Here is a 22,905-nt window from a genome sequence, read left to right on the forward strand (position 1 = left end):
GTCCTAGCAGCTCTGGCATTAGCCTGTGAGGGCCTGCCTGACCTCACAGGTGGTTCTCTGGGCAGCAGCTTGTCCCAGCGCTGGATGTTTTACTGATCAGGCACCTCCTGCATGCCTAGCCCAGTTTCAGGCCCAAGTTTATCCCTAGGAGACTGTCAATCTGCAGGTTGCTTGGTGACCTCTCAGGACACCTCATTTTGGGGGTCAGGTGCCCTCCAGGTGTCACCATCTCCATATCCAGCGAAGAGCACTGGTCAAGAGTGTGGGCTTCAGAGTCAGAACAACCATTTTGACTCCAGAAACCTGTGACTTACTAGCTCTGACCTTGAGCTTTTTTATTAATAAGCTTTATTTTTTAAGAGCAGTTTTAGTTGCACAAAATTGAGTGGAAAGTACGGAGAGTTCCCATGTACTCCCTGCCCCCACACATGGGGGTACTGTCACGAACCTCAGTTTCCTCATCTGTACAATGGGGGAAATAACAATCTCCTGCTCACAGGTACAAATCAGGTAATGCAGTTGGGTCCTACCGTGTCGTAAGTGCTTACCACACAGTGGCTTCTTTATCCTCTTGCCTGTGGCCCCTCTGATGCTGACCTTTGTCTCAGGTGACAGGAACACCCTCGAAAGGCTTTGATGAGAAGGCGTACCTGGCAGCCAAGCAGCTGAAGCCTGGAGAGGACCCCTACAGACAGCATGCCTTCAACCAGCTGGAGAGTGACAAGCTGAGCCCTGACCGGCCCATCCGGGACACCCGCCATTACAGGTGTGGCCTCCATTGTGCCGGTGGAGAAAGAAAGGTGGAGGGAAGGGCCAGCACCAGTTGGCTTTTCTTTCAGTCATGTGGATTTAAGAAATGAGGAAGATTTCCTCAGACTCGGTCCAGCTATTGAGACATTCAAACCCTTACCATCTGTCATTTTCCTGACTCATCTTTATTTCACTGACCTCCTGAGAGACCGAGAGGTCCAAGGAGACTTCCCAGCGAGGCCAGAGAGGCCCCTAAGTACCTCAGGCTGGAATCCCAGCAAGAGTGACCTGCCAGGGGACCATGGGGAGGTCTGAAGGGGGTGGGCTAGCCTGGCGTTCTTGGGGCCCGTCTGGTGATGTCTGAGGTGAAGAGGGGCCGCCAGCCCTGCCTGCACTGTGCCAACAGTAGAGTGCTGTGCACCGCCCCACTGGCCTCCCTCTCCTTCCTCTCCTCCTGTCCCGCTGCCGCCACTTCCTCAGCAGCTCCCAGGAATGCTTGGCAGTCTTGCTCCTTGTTCTCCCACAGTGGTAGGTGGGAGAGGCCCTAGACCAGGATCTAGGACACCTTCCACGCGGATCCCAGCTTGGGCTCTGCTCAGTGTGAGTGGGCAAGTCATCAGCCCCCTCCCTGGTTCAGGCCCTTGTCGTGTCCCATCTGGATGATACGAGTCTCCACCTTCAACCTCTCCTCTCCCTGCCCTCACCTATGGGAACAGTCTAAGCTCCTTTCCCTGAAGTACAAGCCATCTGGTCCCCTCCGAGCCTCTGCTCCTTTGCACCTAACCCTTGGTGCTCCCTCAGTCCTGGACTCCTCTGGCCTCCCTCCTTGTTTCCACACACAGGCCATTTCCTCTGCCTGAACTCCTCCCCGCCACACCCTTACGACTCTCCTCAGCATCCTCTCCTCCGGGGAAGGTTCCTTGCCAACCCAGACTGGTTTGGGGGCCTCCTCTGTGCTCTGTGCAGACATCGATCAAGGCAGCGAGGCGGGGTTGGAGCTGACCCACTGGTGCGCCTGCAGCTTTTAATGGCCAACATGGGCTGCATTGGAGCCGGCTGTGTGCCCAGCGCCGGGCAGGTCTTGGTTTGAGGGTAGGCGAGGGTGACTTGGGTCAAGATTGCTTTTCCTGGGCTTCCCTGGTGGCGCAGTGGTTGAGAATCTGCCTGCCAATGCAGGGGACACAGGTTCGAGCCCTGGTCTGGGAAGATCCCACATGCTGCGGAGCAACAAAGCCCGTGCGCCACAATTGCTGAGCCTGTGCTCCGCAACAAGAGAGGCCGCGATAGTGGGAGGCCCGCGCACCGCGATGAAGAGTGGCCCCCACTTGCTGCAACTAGAGAAAGCCCTCGCACAGAAACGAAGACCCAACACAGCCAAAAATAAATAAATAAAATTAAAAAAAAAAAAGATTGCTTTTCCTTCTGAAGCAGCTACTCTGCAGCACAACGGATGTGTGTGAGATAAAGGTGCAGATGGGGGCCTGCTTCTAGCACATTCCTTGTCACTCACGGAGACCAGAAGTCCAGTGGGCTTGGCATCTTTCCTGGGCGCTAGATCGTTGGGGTTCAAAGACAGAGACCTGGGGCCATAGAGGTCAGTGCAGGGGGTCTGGGTGCCCAGGAAGTGACTGCTTCTCCCAGGGCTCCCCATCTCAGCGGACCAAGCCCCCTCCTACCCCCAAACCCACAAGCCTCTGGGAGGAGAGGCACTTGGGACGCCTGGCTTCCCAGGGCAGAGGTGAATTTCTCTACCCCTCCCACTCCCCGACATCCTCTCTCAAGGAGCATTATTTTAAGGCCTCTCAGGATTTCTCTGGTGGGGGTCCCAGGCTAGTGGAACTTGCCTGTCTGACCTGGGCTGCTCTGCAGGGCAGGCAATGGGCCTGGGAATTCGGCTGTAAGCCGCTGTCAGTGGAATGAATGCCATAATGAAAAAACAGTCACCACTGGAATAGTCAGAGAGCAGTTGTAATAAAGAAGATTGCCATGAAAACTAGCACTGCGGCTGCCTTCCCGCCGCGGCCCCAGGAGCACCAATAAATGCATTCACAGAAGCATTCGCAGAACCAATAAGGATGAAGCCTGGCAGGGATGGATCATTTTAATTCCCTTTTCTGAGCATGGGGAAGCCAATGGGCCCAAAATGTGGTGTCTGGAGAAGGGGGAGCGCAGAGCTGCTGGGGGAGGGAATGAGGTAGGGGGAGCTGCCTTTGGTGTCTCCTCAGAGACTTGGTTTCCCCAGGTGTCCCAGGGCCCATGGGAAGAGTGAGGCTGCTCCCCTGCCCGGTGTCACCAGGCGGCTGTTAGTGGTGGCAGCGAGAGGGAGGAGTTCACGGGAGGGCAGGATGGGAACGATTCCTCTCCAGATCCCACCAGATGTCAGGAGCCGCCAGGAGATGAGAAGGAAGAAGCTACAGGGTGTCAGAGACAAAGAGAGGCCATCTTCCCTCTTCTCCCCTCCGCCATTTTGTCTCTCTTGGCTGCCCCATCAGGCAGGGAGTTCTGTCTGTTGGTCCGGGGCTTGATCCTGGGGCCTGTGCGGTGCCTACACACGTCGATCCCTCCTCAACACTTCAGTGACTGTGGGGCTCCGAGTGCTCTAGGTCTTTTGTAAAGAGCATCCAGGCCTGGGAAGGGCCCCCAACCTGTGCTTCCCTCCAAGGACTCCAGGCTGGGCGGCCTGAGTGGGCTGGGCATGGGTGTGGAGGCCCAGGGCCCACGCCCGGCTTCAGGGGGCAGCAGGCAGGACAAAGAGATGCTTAAGCCTGCCCTGAGAACACTCTCACAGCTGCCCTCTGACCTCTCTGCTCTCTTCTCAGTTGCCCCTCCGTGTCCTATTCCTCGGACTTGCCGGCCACCAGCGTCATCATCACCTTCCACAACGAAGCCCGCTCCACCCTCCTGCGCACGGTGAAAAGGTGAGCCCCACCTTGGATCTTTTATCTCAGTGGTGCAGCTCCCCCAGGCCTCGGGGATCTGCTGGGCCCTGGCAGGGGAGGACACTGAGACTGGGTGCTGTGGCCAGATGGCGTGAAGACCAGCGGGCACTGGCAGGGGGGGGATCTGCCCTTCTGAGAGGCTGAGGCTGGTGCATCAGCGTCAGGGAGACCCAAGAAGTCCAACTGTTAGCGAGATGCACAAACACAAGGTCAGGTCCCCAGGACTCGGGCAGAAATGCAGGGGTCAGGAGCCCAGGGCGGTGGGGACGGACGTGAGGCCTCAGGGGGATGGATGCCAGCCCACTAGGCACGTGTCAGCAATTCAGAGAGCGGTGCCCCTCCTGTTCTCCTAAGCTTGGCCCCGTGGTCAAGTTTGACTTCTACTCACCTCATTTCTTAATGAACTTAGATAAGAATAGGATTCGGAATGGAGTACCCAGTGATATTGCAGGGATTAAAGAAGTTTAGGTTTCCTTCACCAGGGAGTGAAGGAGGAGGAGGGATGGTGGGAGGGAAAGAGTTGGCGGGGGAGCTTTCTGAGAACACCCCTCCTGACCCATCAGGCCAGAAGGAGCCTCGCTAGCTTTCCAAGCAGACAGCTTCGGGGCCAGCGGGGGTTGTCCTCAGGTGGGCTTGTTAAGCCCAGGTAGCCAGAGAAGCTAAGGTCCTGCCTCAACAGCTAAACTAGGGCAGTCCCCACCCCCCCATCTGGGGTGGGTCCCAAGTACCTGAGGGTCCAGGCAGCAGGGTCAGCAGGGTCTTGGAGGATCCTGAGGATCACACTGCCCCTCAGCCATTGACCAGGGCCCGGAAGGTTTGCTAGCAGCTGCCCGTGGCCAGTGTGCTGGCTTCCGAGGTGGGCGGTGGGGGAACCCATGGCAGGAAGAAGGAAGTAGAAGGTGGCGTCTAAATCTGGGCTCCTCTGTCCCCGTCACTGCTCCAGCGTCCTGAACAGAACTCCTGCCAGCCTGATCCAGGAGATCATTCTAGTGGATGACTTCAGTTCAGATCGTAAGTATGCACCTTCTTTTTTTGCACCCCTTCACACCCCATTTCCCCAGAATGCCAAGGGAAGCACTCTTGAGGTTGTTCTGGCCATCACAGGCTGACCTCTGCTCCCCACGGGGATCTTCAGTCTTTTCTAGGTGCCCTCCCTGGCTCTGCTCCCTGGTGCAAAAGGAGTGGTGTTGCTTTGATGGGACACCAGTGAGATGACATTAAAAAAAAAATTAAACTGCCTCAGCAGCATCCTTCATTATCACAACTGCCATGTGCAGAGTATTGTCCCCACAATCTAGCTCCGAGGCTGTTGGACTGGTGACAGCGCTGGTGCTCTCTGGTGCCCCCTGGGGGGTAATGCCACAAGTACAGGCAGTCCTCAGTCTGGCCTGGGAGTGGAGGACAGGGCGATCCTTTGGCCAGTGGAGATGACCACTCTCCTCCATGCCTCGCCTTCCCCTGGGCCTGGTCTGGAGAAGCTCCTGGGAAGTTCCAGTAGTGGTCGAACCACATGTGGTCTGATGTCAATATCTGAATGAGTTTGCTTCCTTCTCTCCACCCTCAGCTGAAGACTGCCTTCTCCTGACCAGGATCCCCAAGGTCAAATGCCTGCGCAATGACCGGCGGGAAGGTAAGTTCTTGGACCCTAGGTGCCACCACAGACCTCTTTTGATCTAGACTTCTGCACCTCCCCACTCCCTTTTGGTGCCATGTCATACCAAGCCAGTGTGGCCCTGCTGCATTCCTGGTGGCCAGGACCAAGGTCTGGGGAAAGACCCTCTTGCTATCTTGGGTCAGCCCCTATCACAGTGTGACTGTAGGTAAGTAGCTCTACTTCCGGCTGCCTTCGTTGTCTCTCCTGAGAAATGGGAATAATAATAGTACCCTTTCTATCCTGCACAGTTATTGTAAGGCTTAAATGCTTTGAGAAAACCACAGGGCGGTATAAAGCAGATGTGACCTCACTTCCAATCAAGAGGTGTTTTGGAGCACCGACTACAGCATAGGATTGTACACGGCACTCTAGGGGACACAAAAGAAGTATAAATATGGTCCCTGCCCTCGGAGAGCTTATTATGGAGCTGAGGCTGGTTATAATTATATGGGGGAAGAAAGGAGATAGAGGAGAGGGAGCCGAAGGAGAGGGGAATGACCGGAGAGGGGCCTGGATTGGGTGAAGGGGTTGTGAGACAGATGAATAGGGCACAAGGGAGGGCGTTCCAGGCCCAGGGACTCCGCGAGCAAAGGCATCAGTCCGGCCTGGGTACAGGAAGTACTAACAGCCTCTTCCTGCGTTTCCTGCATTCTCACCCTGTAGCATTCACTCTGCCCACATTCTCATGTTCAGTCCTCATAACAGACCATCATTCTGTTTTGCAAATAAGGAAACTGGGGTTTAAGAAGGTTCAGTAGTTTGCCTAGAGTGATGAATAAAGGAACCAGGATTGCACCCCGGGGCAGGGGGCCCACCCAGAGCCCAGCCTCTTAACCTCCCTCTACTTGGTCTCCCTTCCTGGGAGAATTGGGCCTGGTCAGCACGAGGAATGAGTGGGGTGAGGATAGATGATGGGGGGCATTTAGACTTGATAAAGCAGAGAATAGGGAGCCACTGAAAGGTGAGAGAGGGAGAGAGAGAGGAAAATAGAGGGAGAGAGAGAGGAAGGAAGAAGGGAAGGAAGGAAGGGAGAAAGGAAGGAGGGAGGGAGGAAAGGAAGAAAGGAAGGAAGGAAGGAAAGAAAGAGATGTGATGAGTGTATTTAAGAAAGTCCAGTCAGGCCGAGGGGACCTTCAAACTGGAATGGAAGAGGCCAGAGAGAGATCTCTCCCAAGCACTGGGTTGCAGGTGCCTTTAGGCCTGGGAGTATGCTGTTCACTGGGGTTTTACCCAACATAGATGTAAATTTATGATTAGGTGCTTTACAGCTCCCTATGGAGTAGAAGGATGGGGCAGTAGAGTGCCAGGCAGAGGTGTGGCCAGGGAAATCTCCCCACACCAGTGGCTGCTCTGTCAGGGGCAGAACCATCTGGGTTCTCTCCTGATCAGGCAAGTCCCCAGCTCCGACCAGGGTGCTGCCAAAAGCGAGGCCAGTTTTTGACAGTCGACGAGCCTTCAGCGAGACTGGGGAATGAGGTGGAAGCAGAGTAGAATCTCTGCACATGTCGGCTTCCTGGGCACCACGCACTGTCCCCAAGAGGCAGGGATTATTCTCTCTGAATCTTCTGGATAAGAAAACTAAGGCTCAGAGAGGTTAAATAATATGCTACAGTTAGTGAAGGGGCTGGCATACTAACTCCAGCTTGTCTTAGTCTAGAAGACTCTTTGCATGTCATAGAGGATAGTGCAGCTGGAGGGGACCACCCTGCGGTTCCTAAGTGATGGTTTCTGGCTCTCCTTTGGTACCAAACCACACCTTATTGCAACTTCTGTTCACTAAACTCTGACTGTTCATCAGTGTGTCCCCAGAGTCCAGTGTCTGGCATGCAGCGGGCACTCAGAGAATAACCTTGGAGTAATGATGGTTGATGGATGGTTGAGAGAAAGAAAAAGAGGGAGGGAAGAAATCAAGAAATACAAAGTAAAGTTAAATCACAATAACTCAGAGGAAACCTCAGCCCTAAGGGGCGGAGAGCCCTGAGACTTTGGGGGGACGGCTGAGCAAATTGGCTCAGTCCCAGCACCATCCTTTGTCCCTTCCCATTGCAGGGCTGATCCGGTCCCGAGTTCGCGGGGCAGATGTGGCCACAGCTGCTGTCCTCACCTTTCTGGACAGCCACTGCGAAGTGAACACCGAGTGGCTGCAGCCCATGCTGCAGCGGGTGAAGGAGGTAAGTCTGTCTGTCCCTGGGGGAGCCCTGGACGTGCCCACATGTCCTTGGCATGAGGGGGGATGATGAACGGTCTCTGGAGCTGGGCAGGCAGAGTAGGAAGCCTAAATGATCTGCTCCTTCCTGAGTAACTTCACCTCATTGAGCTTTCTCATCTGAGAACAGGGATAATTGTAATATTTGTCCCACTGGGTTGTGGTGAGAATTAAATTGGCTGAAAGCCTGGGTGAGCCACAAAGCTCCTACTACGAATGGGTGGTGTTGTTTTCCCCCTGAGGGAGTGATGAGGAGTGAGGGTGAGTCAGGCTGGGAAGCCTGAGAAGGAGGGAGGAGAGGATGGTATTCTCAAGCAGGGGGCCCTCCCATGTGCCTGCTGTTCTCTAGAATGGGGAGGATTTGGACATATGGAGCACAGGATGAGGTGATTTCAACTCAACCGTAAAAGACAAATAACCCAGTTTAAAAATGAGCAAAGGGGCTTCCCTGGTGGCGCAGTGGTTAAGAATCCGCCTGCCAATGCAGAGGACACAGGTTCGAGCCCTTGTCCGGGAAGATCCCACAGACCACGGAACAACTAAGCCCGTGTGCCACAACTTCTGAGCCTGCACTCTAGAGCTCGCGAGCCACAACTGCTGAGCCTGTGTGCCACAACTACTGAAGCCGGGGCGCCTAGAGCCCGTGCTCCGCAACAAGAGAAGCCACCGCATTGAGAAGCCCGCGCACCGCAATGGAAAATAGACAAATGGTCAACAAGCACGTGAAAAGATGCTCAACGTTAAGTCATTAGGGAAATGCAAGTCAAAACCACAATGAGGTACCACTTGATACCTACAGGATGGTTATAATCAAAAGGATGGACAGTACAAGTGCTGGTGAGGATGTGGATAAATAGGAGTCTTTATACATTGCTGGGGAGCATGTCAAATTGTGCTGTTTTCCACTTTGGAAAACAGTCTGGCACTTCCTCAAAAGTTTAAACATAGAGTTACCATATGACCCAGCAATTCCACTGCTAGGTATATACTCAAGAGAAATGAAAACATACCCCACACAAAAACTTGTGCCTGAGTGTTCAGAGCAGTGTTATTCAGAATAGCTGAAACATGGAAACAGCAAAATGTCTATCAACGGTGAATGGGTAAACAGAATGTGATATATCCATACAGTGGAATACTGTTCACCCATAAAAAGAATGAAGTAATGATACATGTTACAATATGGATGAACTTTGAAAACCTTATGCTCAGTGAAAGAAGCCAGTAACAAAAAACTGCATGTTATATGATTCCATTTATATGAAATGTCCAGAATAAATAAATCCGTAGAAATACAAAGTGGATTAGTGGTTGTCAGGGGCTGGAGGGAGAGGGGTATGGGGAGTGACTGCTAATGGTACAGGGTTTCTTATTGGGGTGATGAAAATGTTTTGGAATTAGATAGTGGTGATGGTGCCACAACCTTGTGAATATACTACAAACCACTGAATTGTACACTTTAAAATGGTGAATTTTATGGTATATCAATTATATTTAATAAAATTGTTATAAAAATGTGAATTATATCTCAATACAAAAAGTCTATAAAAAGGATAAGGTGAGGCCCCCATAGAACACTGTGGGAGACCGTGGATGGTCTCCCCTGATCTGCCACGTCCCAGAGTTTTGTCGTCCTGAGACGGAGTGTGAACTGAGGGGCAGAGCTGGATTCCAAGTTGCAGACAAGAGGATTTTGAGGGTCAGCACAGAATGCAGAGAGAGGAGGGGGAAGAAGCTCTGTTCCATGTCCCTCCATGGAGGGAGAAAAGAAGAGAACAGACATCCTGCTGATGGAGGGCAATTAAGTTTTGCACGTGGTATATGATAAAATCCACCACGACCACTATCCCCCCACCCCTCACCCCCAGAAAAAAACCTTTAGTAAAGTTGGCGTATTACCCACCAATGTTTTGGAGGTGGATTTGTGTCTGGGAGATGATGAAGGGAGTGTGAGTCTGACTTTGAAGTGGATGTGGCATGAGAGGAGTGCCACACAGGTTACACAGAGACTGCAGGGTCCCTGCTTTAAGCTGCCAGTTGTCCAGTTGGGAAGACTCAACCTCAACATGTACAAAGATGGACGACAATTAGTAAAACAACAGTTCAAACCAGCAACAGAAGATCCACATCAGGCAGCATCTGAGTCACTGTCCCAGGAATTGTCTGGTCTATAATTGTGAGAGCAGTGCAAAAGAGGAAGAAGTCCTCAGCCTGCAGCAATCAGGGAGGGCTTTACTGAGGAGGTGAGATCCTGGCAGGGCTCAACATGATGTGAGAGGAAGAGGCTGGGAGAGCATCGTGCCCATGAGACCCAAGAGGGACCTTCCGGGAGCCTAGATGTGGTGATGCAGGACAGCTCCTGGGAGCCTGACGTGTCCTGCAGGAGGTGCTGAGTGCCCAATGCCTCGAAGAGAACTTCTTCACAGAGCAGGCAGTTGGGCCTTTATTCACAGAGTCCCTGGCCTCACGCCATCTCATGTGTCCTCTCCTAGGATCACACCCGCGTGGTGAGCCCCATCATTGATGTCATCAGTCTGGATAATTTCGCCTACCTTGCTGCATCTGCTGACCTTCGGGGAGGTGGGTCCGGCTCCCAGGGGAGGGGCTCTAGACCTGAAAGGAAGCAGGTGAGGGCAGGCAAAAGCCCTGGCTTGGTGCTCTTCTTCCCAACTGTGCCAGAGCGTCTCACACCCCCACCCCCTTTACCTCTAGAAAACCAAAGGGGATTGTGTAGAGCCGTGGGGTTGGGGACGAAGGGCCAGAGCTGGCAGTTGCAGGCTCCTGGCACAATCAGGGACAGAGCCAAGCTAGCCTCTGATCTTTCCCTCCCCCCAAACTTTGACACATCCTTCTCAAATACTGCCAGCCCAGGGACCATGGCCACAAGTCCTGGCAGAAGAACATGATATGACTACTGTCTTGGGGGTGAGGAAGGGGGAGCCCTCAACTTTGCACGGTTTCCTAACCTGTATGCCTGGAAATGGTCTAGACCTGGCCAAATATGGTAGTTATTAGCCACATTTGGCTATTGAGCTCTTGAAATGTGACCAGTCTGAAATGAGATGTGCTGTAAGACAAAATACACACCAGGTTTTGAAGACTTAGTATGAAAGAATATAAAATATCTCATTAATAATTTTTTGTATTGATTATGAATATGTTCATCAATGATAATGATTGAAATGATAGTATTTTGGATATACTGCATTAAAAATACATTATTCAAATTAATCTCATATGTTCTTCTTACTTTTTGATATGACTACTAGAAAAATTTAAATTGCATGTGTGGCTTGCGTCTCCGGCTTGCATTGTATTTCTTTTGGGCAGCTCTGGTCTAGACTTTAGAACTGTACTGTCCAATACAGTAGATAATATCCACTTTTGGCTATGTAAATTTAAATTAATTAAAATTAAGTAAAATTCAAAACTCAGTTCCTAAATTGTCCTAGCAGCATTTCAAGTGCTCAATAACCACATGTGACTAGTGTCTACCATGTTGGACAGTGCAGATATAGGACATTTCCGTCATTGCAGCAAGTTCTATTGGGCAGGCTGCTCCAGAGAATCTGTTGCCAGGAGCTAATGCGCAGAGTGGATTTCCTATTTGGGGCTCAGGTTTCCAATAAATGGACAGAGTCGTTAGTTAGATGTTGAGGCTGAGTGGGATTCTGAAGGGAGCCAGGCATTTCTCCTTAGGGACATCACCTCAGGGCCTTTGCACTTGCTGTTCCCCCACCTGGAATTCCCTTTCCCTACATGTCTGCATGGATCAGTTCTTCGTTCAGGTCTCTACTCAAATGTTACCTCCTCAGAGAGCCTTTCCTGGCTATCCTTACTAGAATGGCATGGGTACCCCTCCTTTCTTTTCTTTCTTTTTTTTTTTTAGCACTTTTCAACCCCAACTGACATATTATCCATTTACTGATTTATCTTTGTAAGTCTTTGTCTTACCCAGTAGATTGAAACTCCATGAGGACAGGGACCTGTCTCGTTCTGAATGAAGGAATGACTACATGAATTGCCCAGGGCCCTCTACAAGCTGGGTTCTGATCAAGGGAGACTCTCAGGGGTGGTGAAGTGAGGGGACAAGAGCCCCCGAGCCCCATCCTCACCCCAGTCTGTCCCTTAGGATTTGACTGGAGCCTGCATTTCAAGTGGGAGCAGATCCCTCTGGAGCAGAAGATTGCCCGGACAGACCCCACCAAGCCCATAAGGTCAGCACTGCTGTGGGCTCTGCAGAGACCCCTTCCTTCCCTGAGTCAGGGGCTTTGGAGGCTCCTGGGAGGGCCATTTCAGATGTCAGGGCTCCTAGGGGTGCACGATCCAAGGGCTAACTCTGTTCTGGGCCCTGGGGAGAGAGAGGCCAGAGGCCAACAAGCGGCCCAGATATCCGACCCCAGTGACTCTGCAAGTGGGGGATGCTAGGGCAAATGGCCTGGGCCCTGGGGCCGTCTAGAGGGGCTCAGATTTTCCAGCTCATGTGTTACCTCTTTCCTCTGCTTGCTCCCAGGACGCCTGTCATAGCTGGAGGAATCTTCGTGATTGACAAGTCTTGGTTTAACCACTTGGGAAAGTATGATGCCCAGATGGACATCTGGGGGGGAGAGAATTTTGGTAAGTTGGGAAATAACCACAATAATAATAATAGGTAACCCGGATTGAGTGTTTTCTATATGTAAGGCCCTAAGGATGTTACACATATTGACTCCTTAAATCCTCGCAATGAATCTCTGAAGTAAGTACTATTATATCTCCATTCTACTGGTAAAGAGACTGAGGCACAGAGAGATTAAGTAATTTGTCCAGAGCCACACAGCGAGTCAACAAAGAGATTAAGTGGTCAGGGAGAACCTGTGGCCACATGGCTAGACACGTGTATGGAGGAAGCACATGGCTGCTTCCCTACAAGAAAGGCTGGGGTGGTGTGTACAGTGGGGGGTGGTGGTTAAACGTAAGCAATGGGGTCAGATGGCCTGGGTGCAAATCCTGGCCCTACCACCTATAAGTTGTTTGGCCCTGGGCAAGTGAAAGCCTCCCCGAGCCTCAGTTTCCCCAAGAGGCTGTTATAAGCACTCAGTGAGATGAGGGGGGTGAAGATGCTGGCAGCCATTATTATTATTATGAGGCCATAGGAACCCTTTAGCCCCACAAGGAAAGGGAAGAGCCAGTGAACCCCCAGGGTCGCTGGTGAGGTTCAGGTGAGATAAAGGCTGGGTACAGATGGAACATCTGATGTGGGTAATTTAAGGGGGGTTTATAAAAGGGCCTATTTACATGGCGTGGGCAAGTTACAGGGAACCACAAGGGCCAGGGTAGGGCTGGGCTGGTGACCGCTGGGAGGTGTAGCCACCCCCGGGTCTGAAAGACAGGGAGGGAGTGCTCCCCAACAGTAGCTGTGGTCTTGGGGCGCCTGCAGCCAGTCCACTGTGCCAGGTGGAAGGTGTCAGGGGATAAACACCCACCCTCACTCTCCCCCGACCTGCTGGCTGAACTTCCTCACACAGGAAGGAAGCCCAGGGGTGCAGCCCACACAGGCAGCCTCCCAGATGAGGAGCGTGGTGGAGGAGGGTGGCGATCAATCCCAGGGATCCAGGAGTGGGGCAGGGTTTTGGGGGCAGGTACCTTGAGGCTTGTGAAACACAAAAGCCTGTCCTTGCTCTGGCAGTGGACCCAGTCAGTCCTTTGCAGAGCCCTTTCTCACTGCTTCCTTTTTCAACCGGACCAGGTTTTTTGCAAAGTAAATAAGGCTGGTGGTATCTCACCCATCTGACAGATGGGCAAACTGATGTAGACGCCGCCTTCCAGATCTCAGCCGGGAAACTCCACGTCTGACAGGTGTAGGTAGTGCCTTTACAGGAGCCACTTAAGTGTTGTGAGGTGTGATCCAAGTCAGAGTCCGTGTTTCTGGGAGGCAAGGACCAGGTCTTTCTTCCCTCTCTGACTGGGGCAGTGGGACAGATGGGCAGTGGGGCTCCGACTCAGGACCAGCCGCAGTGGAAACAGGCGTGGGATTTTCTCCCCTTTGTAACTTACTCTTGGAAACCGTTTCCAGGCAGGCATTCAGAGGAGTAAATTCTGGGAACTGGGGTGCAGTGACCCTTCCATTCTGACCTCCTTTTATGTATTTTGGGCCTAAGTGACCTCTTTTGTGTTCTCCATCTCAGCCTGAAGGGAGCTTTGGCAAATCCAGTTTCCTGTAAAGATTCAGAGGGCTGGGAAAGTAACGGTCTCTGCTGCATCCAGAGGCCTTTTTCTTTTTTCCTTCCTTCTTTTTTTTTAAGGCTGGGGCCTGATGGAGAAACAAGTGAATGGTCAAATAGCTTCAAACTCTGCCTGAGGCCAGGGCTCAGTGATTGCGGAACTGAAAGGTGAACCACACAGTGGTTCTAGGGAGGGTTTTGTTTCTTCGAAAAAATTCAAAGAAATTCCTAGGCTAGCTGTGGTGCTCAGACGTTCAGCTGCTGGGACCAGTTTTGAGCCAGGAGACTCTCGTCACTGATGGGTTTGGGCCTTTCAGAACTGTTCATTTGTGGAAGGAAGGGAGGTGCCCAAACCGAGACTCGTTCCTGTTTCCCCTGAGAGAGCCAAACACCGGAACCCAGAGGCCGCCTTGATTGAGGGTGGCCAACGTGAAATCCTTGGGATTCTCATTAGGGATCCTTTTAAAAGGTAGTCAGATCATGTTACTTAGCTGCTCAAGACCCTGCAAGGGCTCCCGCATCACTCAGAGCAAAACCCGAAGTCCTTACACCATCTGCCCTTCCCCCGCAAGCACACACCGCCAGCTCCGCCCTCAGCTCCTCCTGCCCTCCCCGCACCTCGCTCCACTCCTGCCTACGGTGCTCTTACCTCTAGCTCTGTGCCCTTGCTTGTCCCTCTGGCCGGAACGCTCATCCCTAAGAGTCACGTGCCTTTTCCTCACCTTCTTCAGGCCTCGGCTCAAATGTCCCCCCCCGCGTTCATCGAGAACATCCCTAATCAGCCTCATTAAAACTGCAGCCTCACCCCCAACTCCACTCACCTGCTTCAGTCTCCTGCCTGCTTCGCAGATGAAGTATTCTACTCATTTTCTTGTCTACTTGTATTTTGGTTTCTTCTTTTACTGAGTTCCTGTCTCCCCCAACTAGAGTGTAAGGGATTCTACAACGGCGTCTGACAGATCATGATCTGGTTCAAACAGTGGGACTTGCTGGACAAAGTGTGAACTTTACACTGCAGGTTTGCACCTGAGCGTGGAGGTGACCTTGGAGAGATTATTTAACATCTTTGAGCTTCACAGTCCTTATTAAAAACGTGGGGATCATAACACCAATGCCACATGGTAGCTGTGAGAATTAGACATCAGCCATAAAGAGCACAGAGTGAGTGCTCAGTAAATGGATGATGGTTACCGCTTTTTTTTTTTTTAATAAATTTATCTATTTATCTATCTATCCTTGGCTGTGTTGGGTCTTCGCTTCTGTGCGAGGGCTTTCTCTAGTTGTGGTGAGCGGGGGCCACTCTTCATCGCGGCGCGCGGGCCTCTCACTGTCGCGGCCTCTTTTGTTGCGGAGCGCAGGCTCCAGACGCGCAGGCTCAGCAGTTGTGGCTCACGGGCCTAGTTGCTCCGCGGCATGTGGGATCCTCCCAGACCAGGGCTCGAACCCGTGTCCCCTGCATTGGCAGGCAGATTCTCAACCACTGCGCCACCAGGGAAGCCCCGGTTACCGCTTTTGTTGTTGCCATTGTTGTTGTTGTTTTTGGCTGCGCCATGCAGCTTGTGGGATCTTAGTTCCCTGACCAGGGATCGAACCTGCCCGCGCCCTTGGCAGTGAAAGCGCAGCGTCCTAACCACCGGGCCACCAGGGAATTCCCTGTCGTTGCCATTGTTGATAAAAATGACAATAAGTAATAGTAATGTGGGCAATATGGACCATGTGGGATGAAATGACCTAACTAGCATAACAAAGTTAATCTGGAAGAAATGGTACCAGAATGCAGATCTTCCGTCCCCAGTTCTAAATCTCAGTTGCCGAACCAGCTGCAGAGCTCTGACCAGGAGAAGGGACAGAGGCCTGGCAGTTTGCAGGCAGACCTAGGGAAGCCCATTAACGTAGCCAACCCTGGGTGCGGGTCCAGATATGCCTAACGTCCAGTCGTGGACCACACTGGGAAGTCACCTGGTGCACGTAGGCTGGCCAGGAGGGGGGCCTTAGTCCTGCCACCTCCGCTGCCCACTCTGCTCGTCCCTGGGAGGGCCCTGAGCAGTCGCTCCAGATGAGAGCCCCCAGACCTGGCCAGGGACCACAGGTGTCCTTATAGCCAACTGGGGAGTGGGAAGAAGAACCAAGGCTGGAACTCATGAAAATAAATGGTCTTTCCGTTTGTTTTTTGTTTTTTTTTTTATTAAAAACAAAAAAACAAGGGCTACAAATTTTCTGGGACAGGAGGGAGGTGTTTTAATGTCAAAGGGTGTCCAACTTCAGGGTTAAAATGAAAGAAAGTAGAAAATCAGAAGAGATTATGTGAAGTTCAGCCAGCTGCCGAAGTGGGTCCTTGTCGGAAGTGAGGATTGTTGAGTGGAAAACAGAGTGGGCAACTTGTGACGTCCCCTTCTGGGAGGCAGGATGGCCACAGCTCGCCTCTCCCAGCACTACTAGGGACCACAGTCATCTGTGAAAGCTCGTTCAGCGTCACCACCACCACCAAAGGAAGTATGTCTCAGTAGGCCCAGTGGTAGCTGTAAATGGAGACCACCAGGGCCATGAGGGAGGTCTGGGCCAGCCAGAAAGATGCCAGCGGGTATGTGTGTGTGGAGGGTATGCGTGTGTGGGATGGGTGTGTGGTGTCTGTGTGGAGTGTGTGTGTGTGGAGTGTGTGTGAGGAGGGGGTGTGTGTGTGGGATGTGTGTGTGCACACGCATGGAGAGAGCAGTCAGGAACACGTGCAAGGAGTGGGTGCACCCCGTGTAAACAGGCCCAGGAGCTCTGACACCAGCATATGGCTCCAAGGAGACACCAAAGGCAAGGGAAGCCAGCTCCTTCCCACTTTCACTCCGTGGGAACTTGCCAAGTGGCTCCTCCCCCTCCTGATGGCTGCCGTCTCTGCAGAGCTCTCCTTCCGGGTGTGGATGTGCGGTGGGAGCTTGGAGATCGTGCCCTGCAGCCGGGTGGGCCACGTCTTCAGGAAACGGCACCCCTACAACTTTCCTGAGGGCAACGCCCTCACCTACATCAGGTAGGTCACAGAGCAAAGAGCACCGCGCTAAGAGCTAGGACACCTAGACCCCAGCCCTGTCAGTTACCCAAGGGACTGTGGGTAGCTACCCCACCTTTCTGGGCCTCGGTTTCCCCATTTGCCCCCCATTCTGGGATCCCGGTACTGTCAGGCTGGAAGGATGAAGCTGGGAGTGTCTCCACCAGGCCTCTCTTGTTTTGACTGTCTTTGTCCATGAGGGTCTTGGAAAACCAGCCAAATGACCAACTGGAAGCTGCCCTCCACTCACTGGGTCCCAAGTACTGGTCATAGACACCATGTCCTGACGCTGACTTGGTCAGCGTCTGCCCATCCGTGTCCCCAGTCACAGCGTGCACTTCATCTTGAGGGGCAGTGGGCAGGGTCCTAGAAGACCACCCCCATCACCCGCCCCCCTGATGCTGGTGGCAAGGGGAGGGTGGGAGGAGCGTCATGAGCACCCCCCTCCCAGGGATGAGTCTTCATCTTCTCAGGCTCCCTTGTTGCCAGCGGTGGCTCCCCAGGTCTAGCTCATCAAATGGCCTTTTTGTTTTGCTTCCCCTTATCCCATTTTAATTGTTTTTATACTTGTAAAAGTGATACATGTTTATTGTAAAAATTCAAACTATATCATATATATTATATATATATCTGTACATATAGTATTATATTATACATTATAACTATACATTATATATAATTATAATTATACATTATACATTATATAATGAGTAAAAGAGTAAAAATTATAATATATAATATAATTATATTATAATTATATTATATAATTATAATATATAATGTTATATAATATAAAATATTATATATTATATATTATATATTATATATATAATATATAATATAATTATATTATAATTATATAATTATATAATGAGTATAAGAGTAAAAATTATAATATATAATTATAATTATAATCATACATTATAATTTTTACTCTTCATTTCACATAGAGAGAAAAAAGTGAAAGTCCCTTTCACCCAGTCTTACTCCTATCCACTTGTCTCTCCAAAAGTAACTACTGCTAATAGATTTCTAGCCTATCATTTCAGGTCTTTTAATTTATTTTCATATATATATATAGTTTCTGTATAGAGATGCATGTGTTAGTGGGGTGTTTTTTTTTACATTTTTTTAACTTTTTATTTTATATTGGAGTATAGTTGATTAACAATGTTGTGTTAGTTTCAGGTGTACAGCAAAGTGATTCAGTTATACATATACATGTATCTATTCTTTTTGTGTTTATTATATAAATGGGGTCGCACTGCATGATTTTTCCGCAGCATGCTTTTCTGCCACTCCACACTAAATTGTAGACATCCTTCAGCGTCAGTATGTACTAACCTTGGTGTTCTTTTTCAAGGCTGCCTATTACTCCATCATGTGGACGTAGTTCATTGTTCTCCTATTGATGGGCATTTAGGTTGTCACCAATGTTTTATGACACAAGTATTCTTGTACATGTCCCTTTGCCCACATGCTGGTATTTTGGTAGAATAGATTCCTCAAAGTGGAGTGTCAAAGAGTATCCATACCCACAGAGTTGATGGATGCTGACAGATTGTCCTCCAAAAAGACTGTTCTCATTGATACCACCCCAATCAGTATTCTTTCGCGTGCCCTCCTGAGACTCTCCGCACCCTGTTCTGCACAGAGCTGATCTTGATCCTAACCCTAACTCTGTCACCCCCCGGGTGACCTTATTTTGCTCCTTCCTACCCTTTTAGGAATACCAAGCGCACTGCAGAGGTGTGGATGGATGAATACAAGCAGTATTACTACGAGGCCCGGCCCTCGGCCATAGGGAAGGCCTTCGGCAGGTGGGCCCCTCTCCCAGCCCCCCTTGGCCTCCCTCCACAACCTTAGCAAAATACAAAATTGTGTGTACGCCAGGGAAGCGCTCAGGGTCTCCTTAGCAACTGAGCTGCCCCAGGCCGCTGGGCTCTTCCAGGCCTGTAGGGTATACGACGCAGAGACAAGGTTCTGGTCCTTGAGGAGGATGCAGCCTCATAGGGAGAAATAACCAGGGAGGGCTCGCTTATGAGAGCTCTGCCGGTCCACAAGCTGCCTGCAGGACGGACATCTGTGGAAGTGCTTAAGGATGGCTCTCTGTAGAAAACACGGGGTTTTGGCTCCACCCCTTGCTGTTCAAAATCTGACGGTGATCTGTTAGCTTATTTTTCTGCCCTGGACTGTTATGACTACAGTCTAGTTAAGCATTTTCAAAATGTGGATTCGTTGTGAAATCAGTTTAGAGAGTCGTGACCAGTATTTTTTTTTAAATGATAGAGAACTAGAATATTACAGATTAGTACAGAACAGAACAGAAAATAACAGTTGATTGCAGTTATGGATAGATATTGTTTCGTGAAAACTCTTATTTTGGTTGTATGTTTGTAGCCATATATGCCCATGGGTATACTTGGTCACAGTGTAAGATGTATTTATTTCTTACTTAATGTTGTGGTCAGATATGTTTGAAAACATCATTAGCGATCATCAATGAATCTCCCTCTGTTTGTATTTATCCCTTAAAAAAAAAGTTAAAAAAAAAAAGAAGTTATGTCACTATTTCTTTTAGTGGGGAAGTAACATCTGCTGAGGACCTACCCTGTGCTAGGCACTTATGTCCCCTTTATTCATTTGATTCTCACAAAAACCTTTGGAGATAGATGGTTGTGTCCCCACTTTACTGAGAACAAACAGGCTCAGAGAGGCGGTGAGGGTCATCTGTCAGTGGCCATTATGGTCAGTGGCGCTGAGGAAGGTGTCCATGGGCACATCAGATGGTTTTTATTTGCCAACTTTTTGGAAAGATGTTTAAAGCGTGGTTTTCTTGTTGGTAGACACTTGCTGCTCAACTGGAATGCAGGAAAGGAAAACTTCTAGTTCATTAAGGCTCTGCTCTCTCTGTGAAAATAAGGACCAGATAGTGGTATCCTCACATGAGGTCTCAAGGAGTAAGAAGCCGAGATTAAAGCCTGGCCCCCGTGGGCTGGGCAGATCCTGAAAGGTGAGCAGGAATTTGAGGAGAGAAATAAGGCGCGACCAAGAACCCTGGGACGAGCTTGCAGGTCAGAGAATGACTTAAGGCAGGGACCAAGGCTGGAAGGCAGCCTTGGACAGCTCCTGGCCTTAGCTTCCTGGGGTAGGTGGAAAGAGGGGGCCGGCCTCCCGGGCCTTCTCAACGCCCGCTGAGCATTGCCTTCTCCTCCAGTGTGGCCACGCGGATCGAGCAGAGGAGGAAGATGAACTGCAAGTCCTTCCGCTGGTACCTGGATAACGTCTACCCAGAGCTCACGTGAGTGCAGCCCTCAGCTCGTGCATCTGGCCTGGGTCGGGGCCGGCAGCTTGGGGACCCTTCACCCTGATCTCTCCCCAGCCCAGGCAATCTGGCTCTTTCTAGCTGTCGGTGTTAGTTGTCATGTGAAGGGTCTGGAGGAACCGGGAGGAGGTTACCAGGAGTTGAGAGTGAGGTGTGGTAGGAACCAAAGTTTAACAGACTGGGCCTTAGAGCTAGAAATGGGCATTGTCCCCTTAGGACAGCAACAGTGCATTATGTAGCAAAGGCTGCAGAAACACTCATTTCCTTTGACTCTCTTCTCTCCCTTCTGGGAGTTTATCCTAAGGAAATAAAGCAACCAAAGCAAAAAACCTGTTGACAAATACATGTCCACTGTAGGCTTCTCTGCTGTGAAAAAATCGAGAAAAAACTAACAATAGGGGCTGGGTTTAGTGAATCATGATGCGTCGATCTAAACAAATATGTGTCAATTAATGTTATAATCATAAACCGTGAAAAAACATGGGGAAATGTTTGCTCCAGCAAATGAGGAAGCAGCATGCAAATGGTGTATGTGTGTGGGCTACAGGACGGTGGGCAGTAGCTGTAATGACAGGGGTGGGGAGGGCAGAGCTGGTTCTTTTTTTCCTCATTTCAAAATCCTTCTCAGCATCCTGGCTACATCATTCCTCACCTCCTCCAGGTCTTGACTCAGCTGTCCCCGCTACGTGAGGCTCCCCCGAACTCTGCATTGGCTGACTGCACCTTCCCCAGCATTCCCTGCTTATTTTCCTCTGTCACCCTTATTGTCATTCAGCATATATGTGGCCAATTAATTTTATTGTCATCTCCCCACACTGGACAGGAAGCTTCGTGAGGGTGGAGATGTTTATCTGTTTTGTTCACTGCCTTATCTCCAGCCCCTAGAACAGTGCCTGTCACAAAATGGGCACTCGATAAATATTTTTAACTGAATAAATTGCGTAGTCAATAAGCGTCAGTAATAACTTTGAAATGAGCATTCTCTCTTCTAGAAATGTCACCTCGGGGAACGGGTTATTCCACTGCTGTCTCCCAAGGATGCTATCATGGCTTTCCAGAACACTCCATCTCTCAGAGCCTGCAGATCCTCCAAGGAGGCAAATCTTTGTCCTTCAAGGGCAGATTTGATTTTTGGAAAACAGCCGTAGTTAAGTTGTAGCCAAGTCCAGTGAATAAGCTGGTTGATTAACCCAGATAATACAATCCTGGGTCCCAAATACAGGGTGACAAGACTGAAACAAGTAACAAGGATAAACTGACTCTGCAAGCAATGTTCAAGGAATTCCAAAAGAGTCTGAGCGGCGGCAGCATCCTTGGAAGAAGTTGGCAGCCTGGATAACCCCAGCTCCCCAGATGATGGCTGTGCATGGAAGAACATTAATTTACAAACTTGTAATAAATAAACAGCTTCCTCAAGTGGCCACTTTTAAGGGGACAGTCTCATTCAGACATGTCATTTCTGAGGGAAAAAAGCATAGTCCTTTATGTTCTGTCAGACTTCATGCTATCCGGTTGGAGTCATGGCCTCCAGGCCTCAGACAGGAGCTGGGGAGCTGGGGGAAGAGTTGGGAGGATCGGGGATGTGCCTTTCCCCCCCACACCCCAGTCCCCACGCAGTGTCCCATGTCATCCCCTGAGGACCAAGAGGAAGAAGTAGTTTATAACTACCCTAAGTCTGGATCTATCACAAAGACAGGAGAGTGGATGAAACCAGCCGTGTGATATGAGGAGCATAAGTCATCTTCCGTTTGTTTTGTCACTGTGTGGACGTTTAAAAATGATTTTTTGTTGTTAAGGTAGAAATTGCAGCTCATTCCTATCCAGTTTATTCATCCTCGGTCTGTTCCTTCATGTTCTGCCTCAGTTCTCAGGGCGAGGGGCCCGGAGTGGATCAGGTTGTTAATTAGAAAGGAGATCTATAGGCCCAAATGATACCATGTTCCTCCAGACAGGATCCTAATAGTTGGGCCACACTTGCAGATGGTCAGTGGAGAAACTTAGGAGGCTGAACGGAGAGGCCTTTGCTTTTCTAGGCCTGCCTGCAGTACTGCTACAGTGCTGCTGCTTTTCCAGATCAGAGTTCTGTGGCTAGCCTCAGCAATTGCTAATGTATTACTTTTATTAGGATGTTCAGAACAGTTGTGCAGGCTGTGCATTGCACAAGCACACCATATTTGAAGGGTGCTGGTCACACAGTATTGTACATTTATTACTACCATTCCTGGCAAATGACAGTAAAAGTCTTCTAACAAAAGACTTTTTTGTCTTTTTTTTCATAATGTAGAAAATCATCTATATTATGATGATTTTCTAACAGATGGAAGTAAAGTGTCTCAAGAAAGGGATGCCTATTGCTGTTTCTACAAAGGCATCATAAGGGCTAATGGCAGCCCAGCTTCGAGGTGGTCCACAGAGAGGAAAGCAGATGCAGACTTAAGAGGGCTACCAACAAATAGGACAGCTTAGCCTGGCTCTGCCAGAGAGCAGAGGAAGGGTGGTGATGGCCATCCCAGCTGCTGCAGGGCTGCTACCACTCAGACACCTCAGGAGCTGCATCTGGTCTTGAGATTGCTGCCCAAGCCCCGGGTTTCCTCCATAAGCATCAGTGGGCAGGCCTTTGTTGTCAGTGACATTGCCACACTTGGACAGTACCCACCTCACCTCTGAAAACTGATTGTCTTGCACATCTTCCTAAGCAACAGCGGGTAAGGAGGGGAAGAGAAGAGAAGGGTCTGGAACAACCTTGGCTTCTCAAAGAGGCTTCCGCAGGACCTTGTCTCTGTATAGAGGGGAA

General features: G+C 50.4%; 1 protein-coding gene across 1 annotated transcript in view; it reads left to right on the forward strand.

Annotated features, from left to right (window-relative positions):
• The window catches only part of GALNT16 (polypeptide N-acetylgalactosaminyltransferase 16), a 102,340-nt gene that overhangs the window by 72,388 nt on the left and 7,047 nt on the right, over nt 1-22,905 (forward strand). The window contains exons 2-12 of the mRNA XM_061182692.1: nt 609-766; nt 3,570-3,668; nt 4,633-4,700; nt 5,254-5,319; nt 7,393-7,514; nt 10,042-10,129; nt 11,682-11,766; nt 12,063-12,166; nt 16,642-16,768; nt 18,514-18,606; nt 20,004-20,087. Of these exons, the coding sequence (XP_061038675.1) occupies nt 609-766; nt 3,570-3,668; nt 4,633-4,700; nt 5,254-5,319; nt 7,393-7,514; nt 10,042-10,129; nt 11,682-11,766; nt 12,063-12,166; nt 16,642-16,768; nt 18,514-18,606; nt 20,004-20,087 (1,094 nt within the window). The remainder of the gene's footprint in view (nt 1-608; nt 767-3,569; nt 3,669-4,632; nt 4,701-5,253; nt 5,320-7,392; nt 7,515-10,041; nt 10,130-11,681; nt 11,767-12,062; nt 12,167-16,641; nt 16,769-18,513; nt 18,607-20,003; nt 20,088-22,905) is intronic.

The sequence above is a fragment of the Eubalaena glacialis genome, chromosome 2 (genome assembly GCF_028564815.1).
Source record: "Eubalaena glacialis isolate mEubGla1 chromosome 2, mEubGla1.1.hap2.+ XY, whole genome shotgun sequence".
NCBI lineage: Eukaryota > Metazoa > Chordata > Mammalia > Artiodactyla > Balaenidae > Eubalaena > Eubalaena glacialis.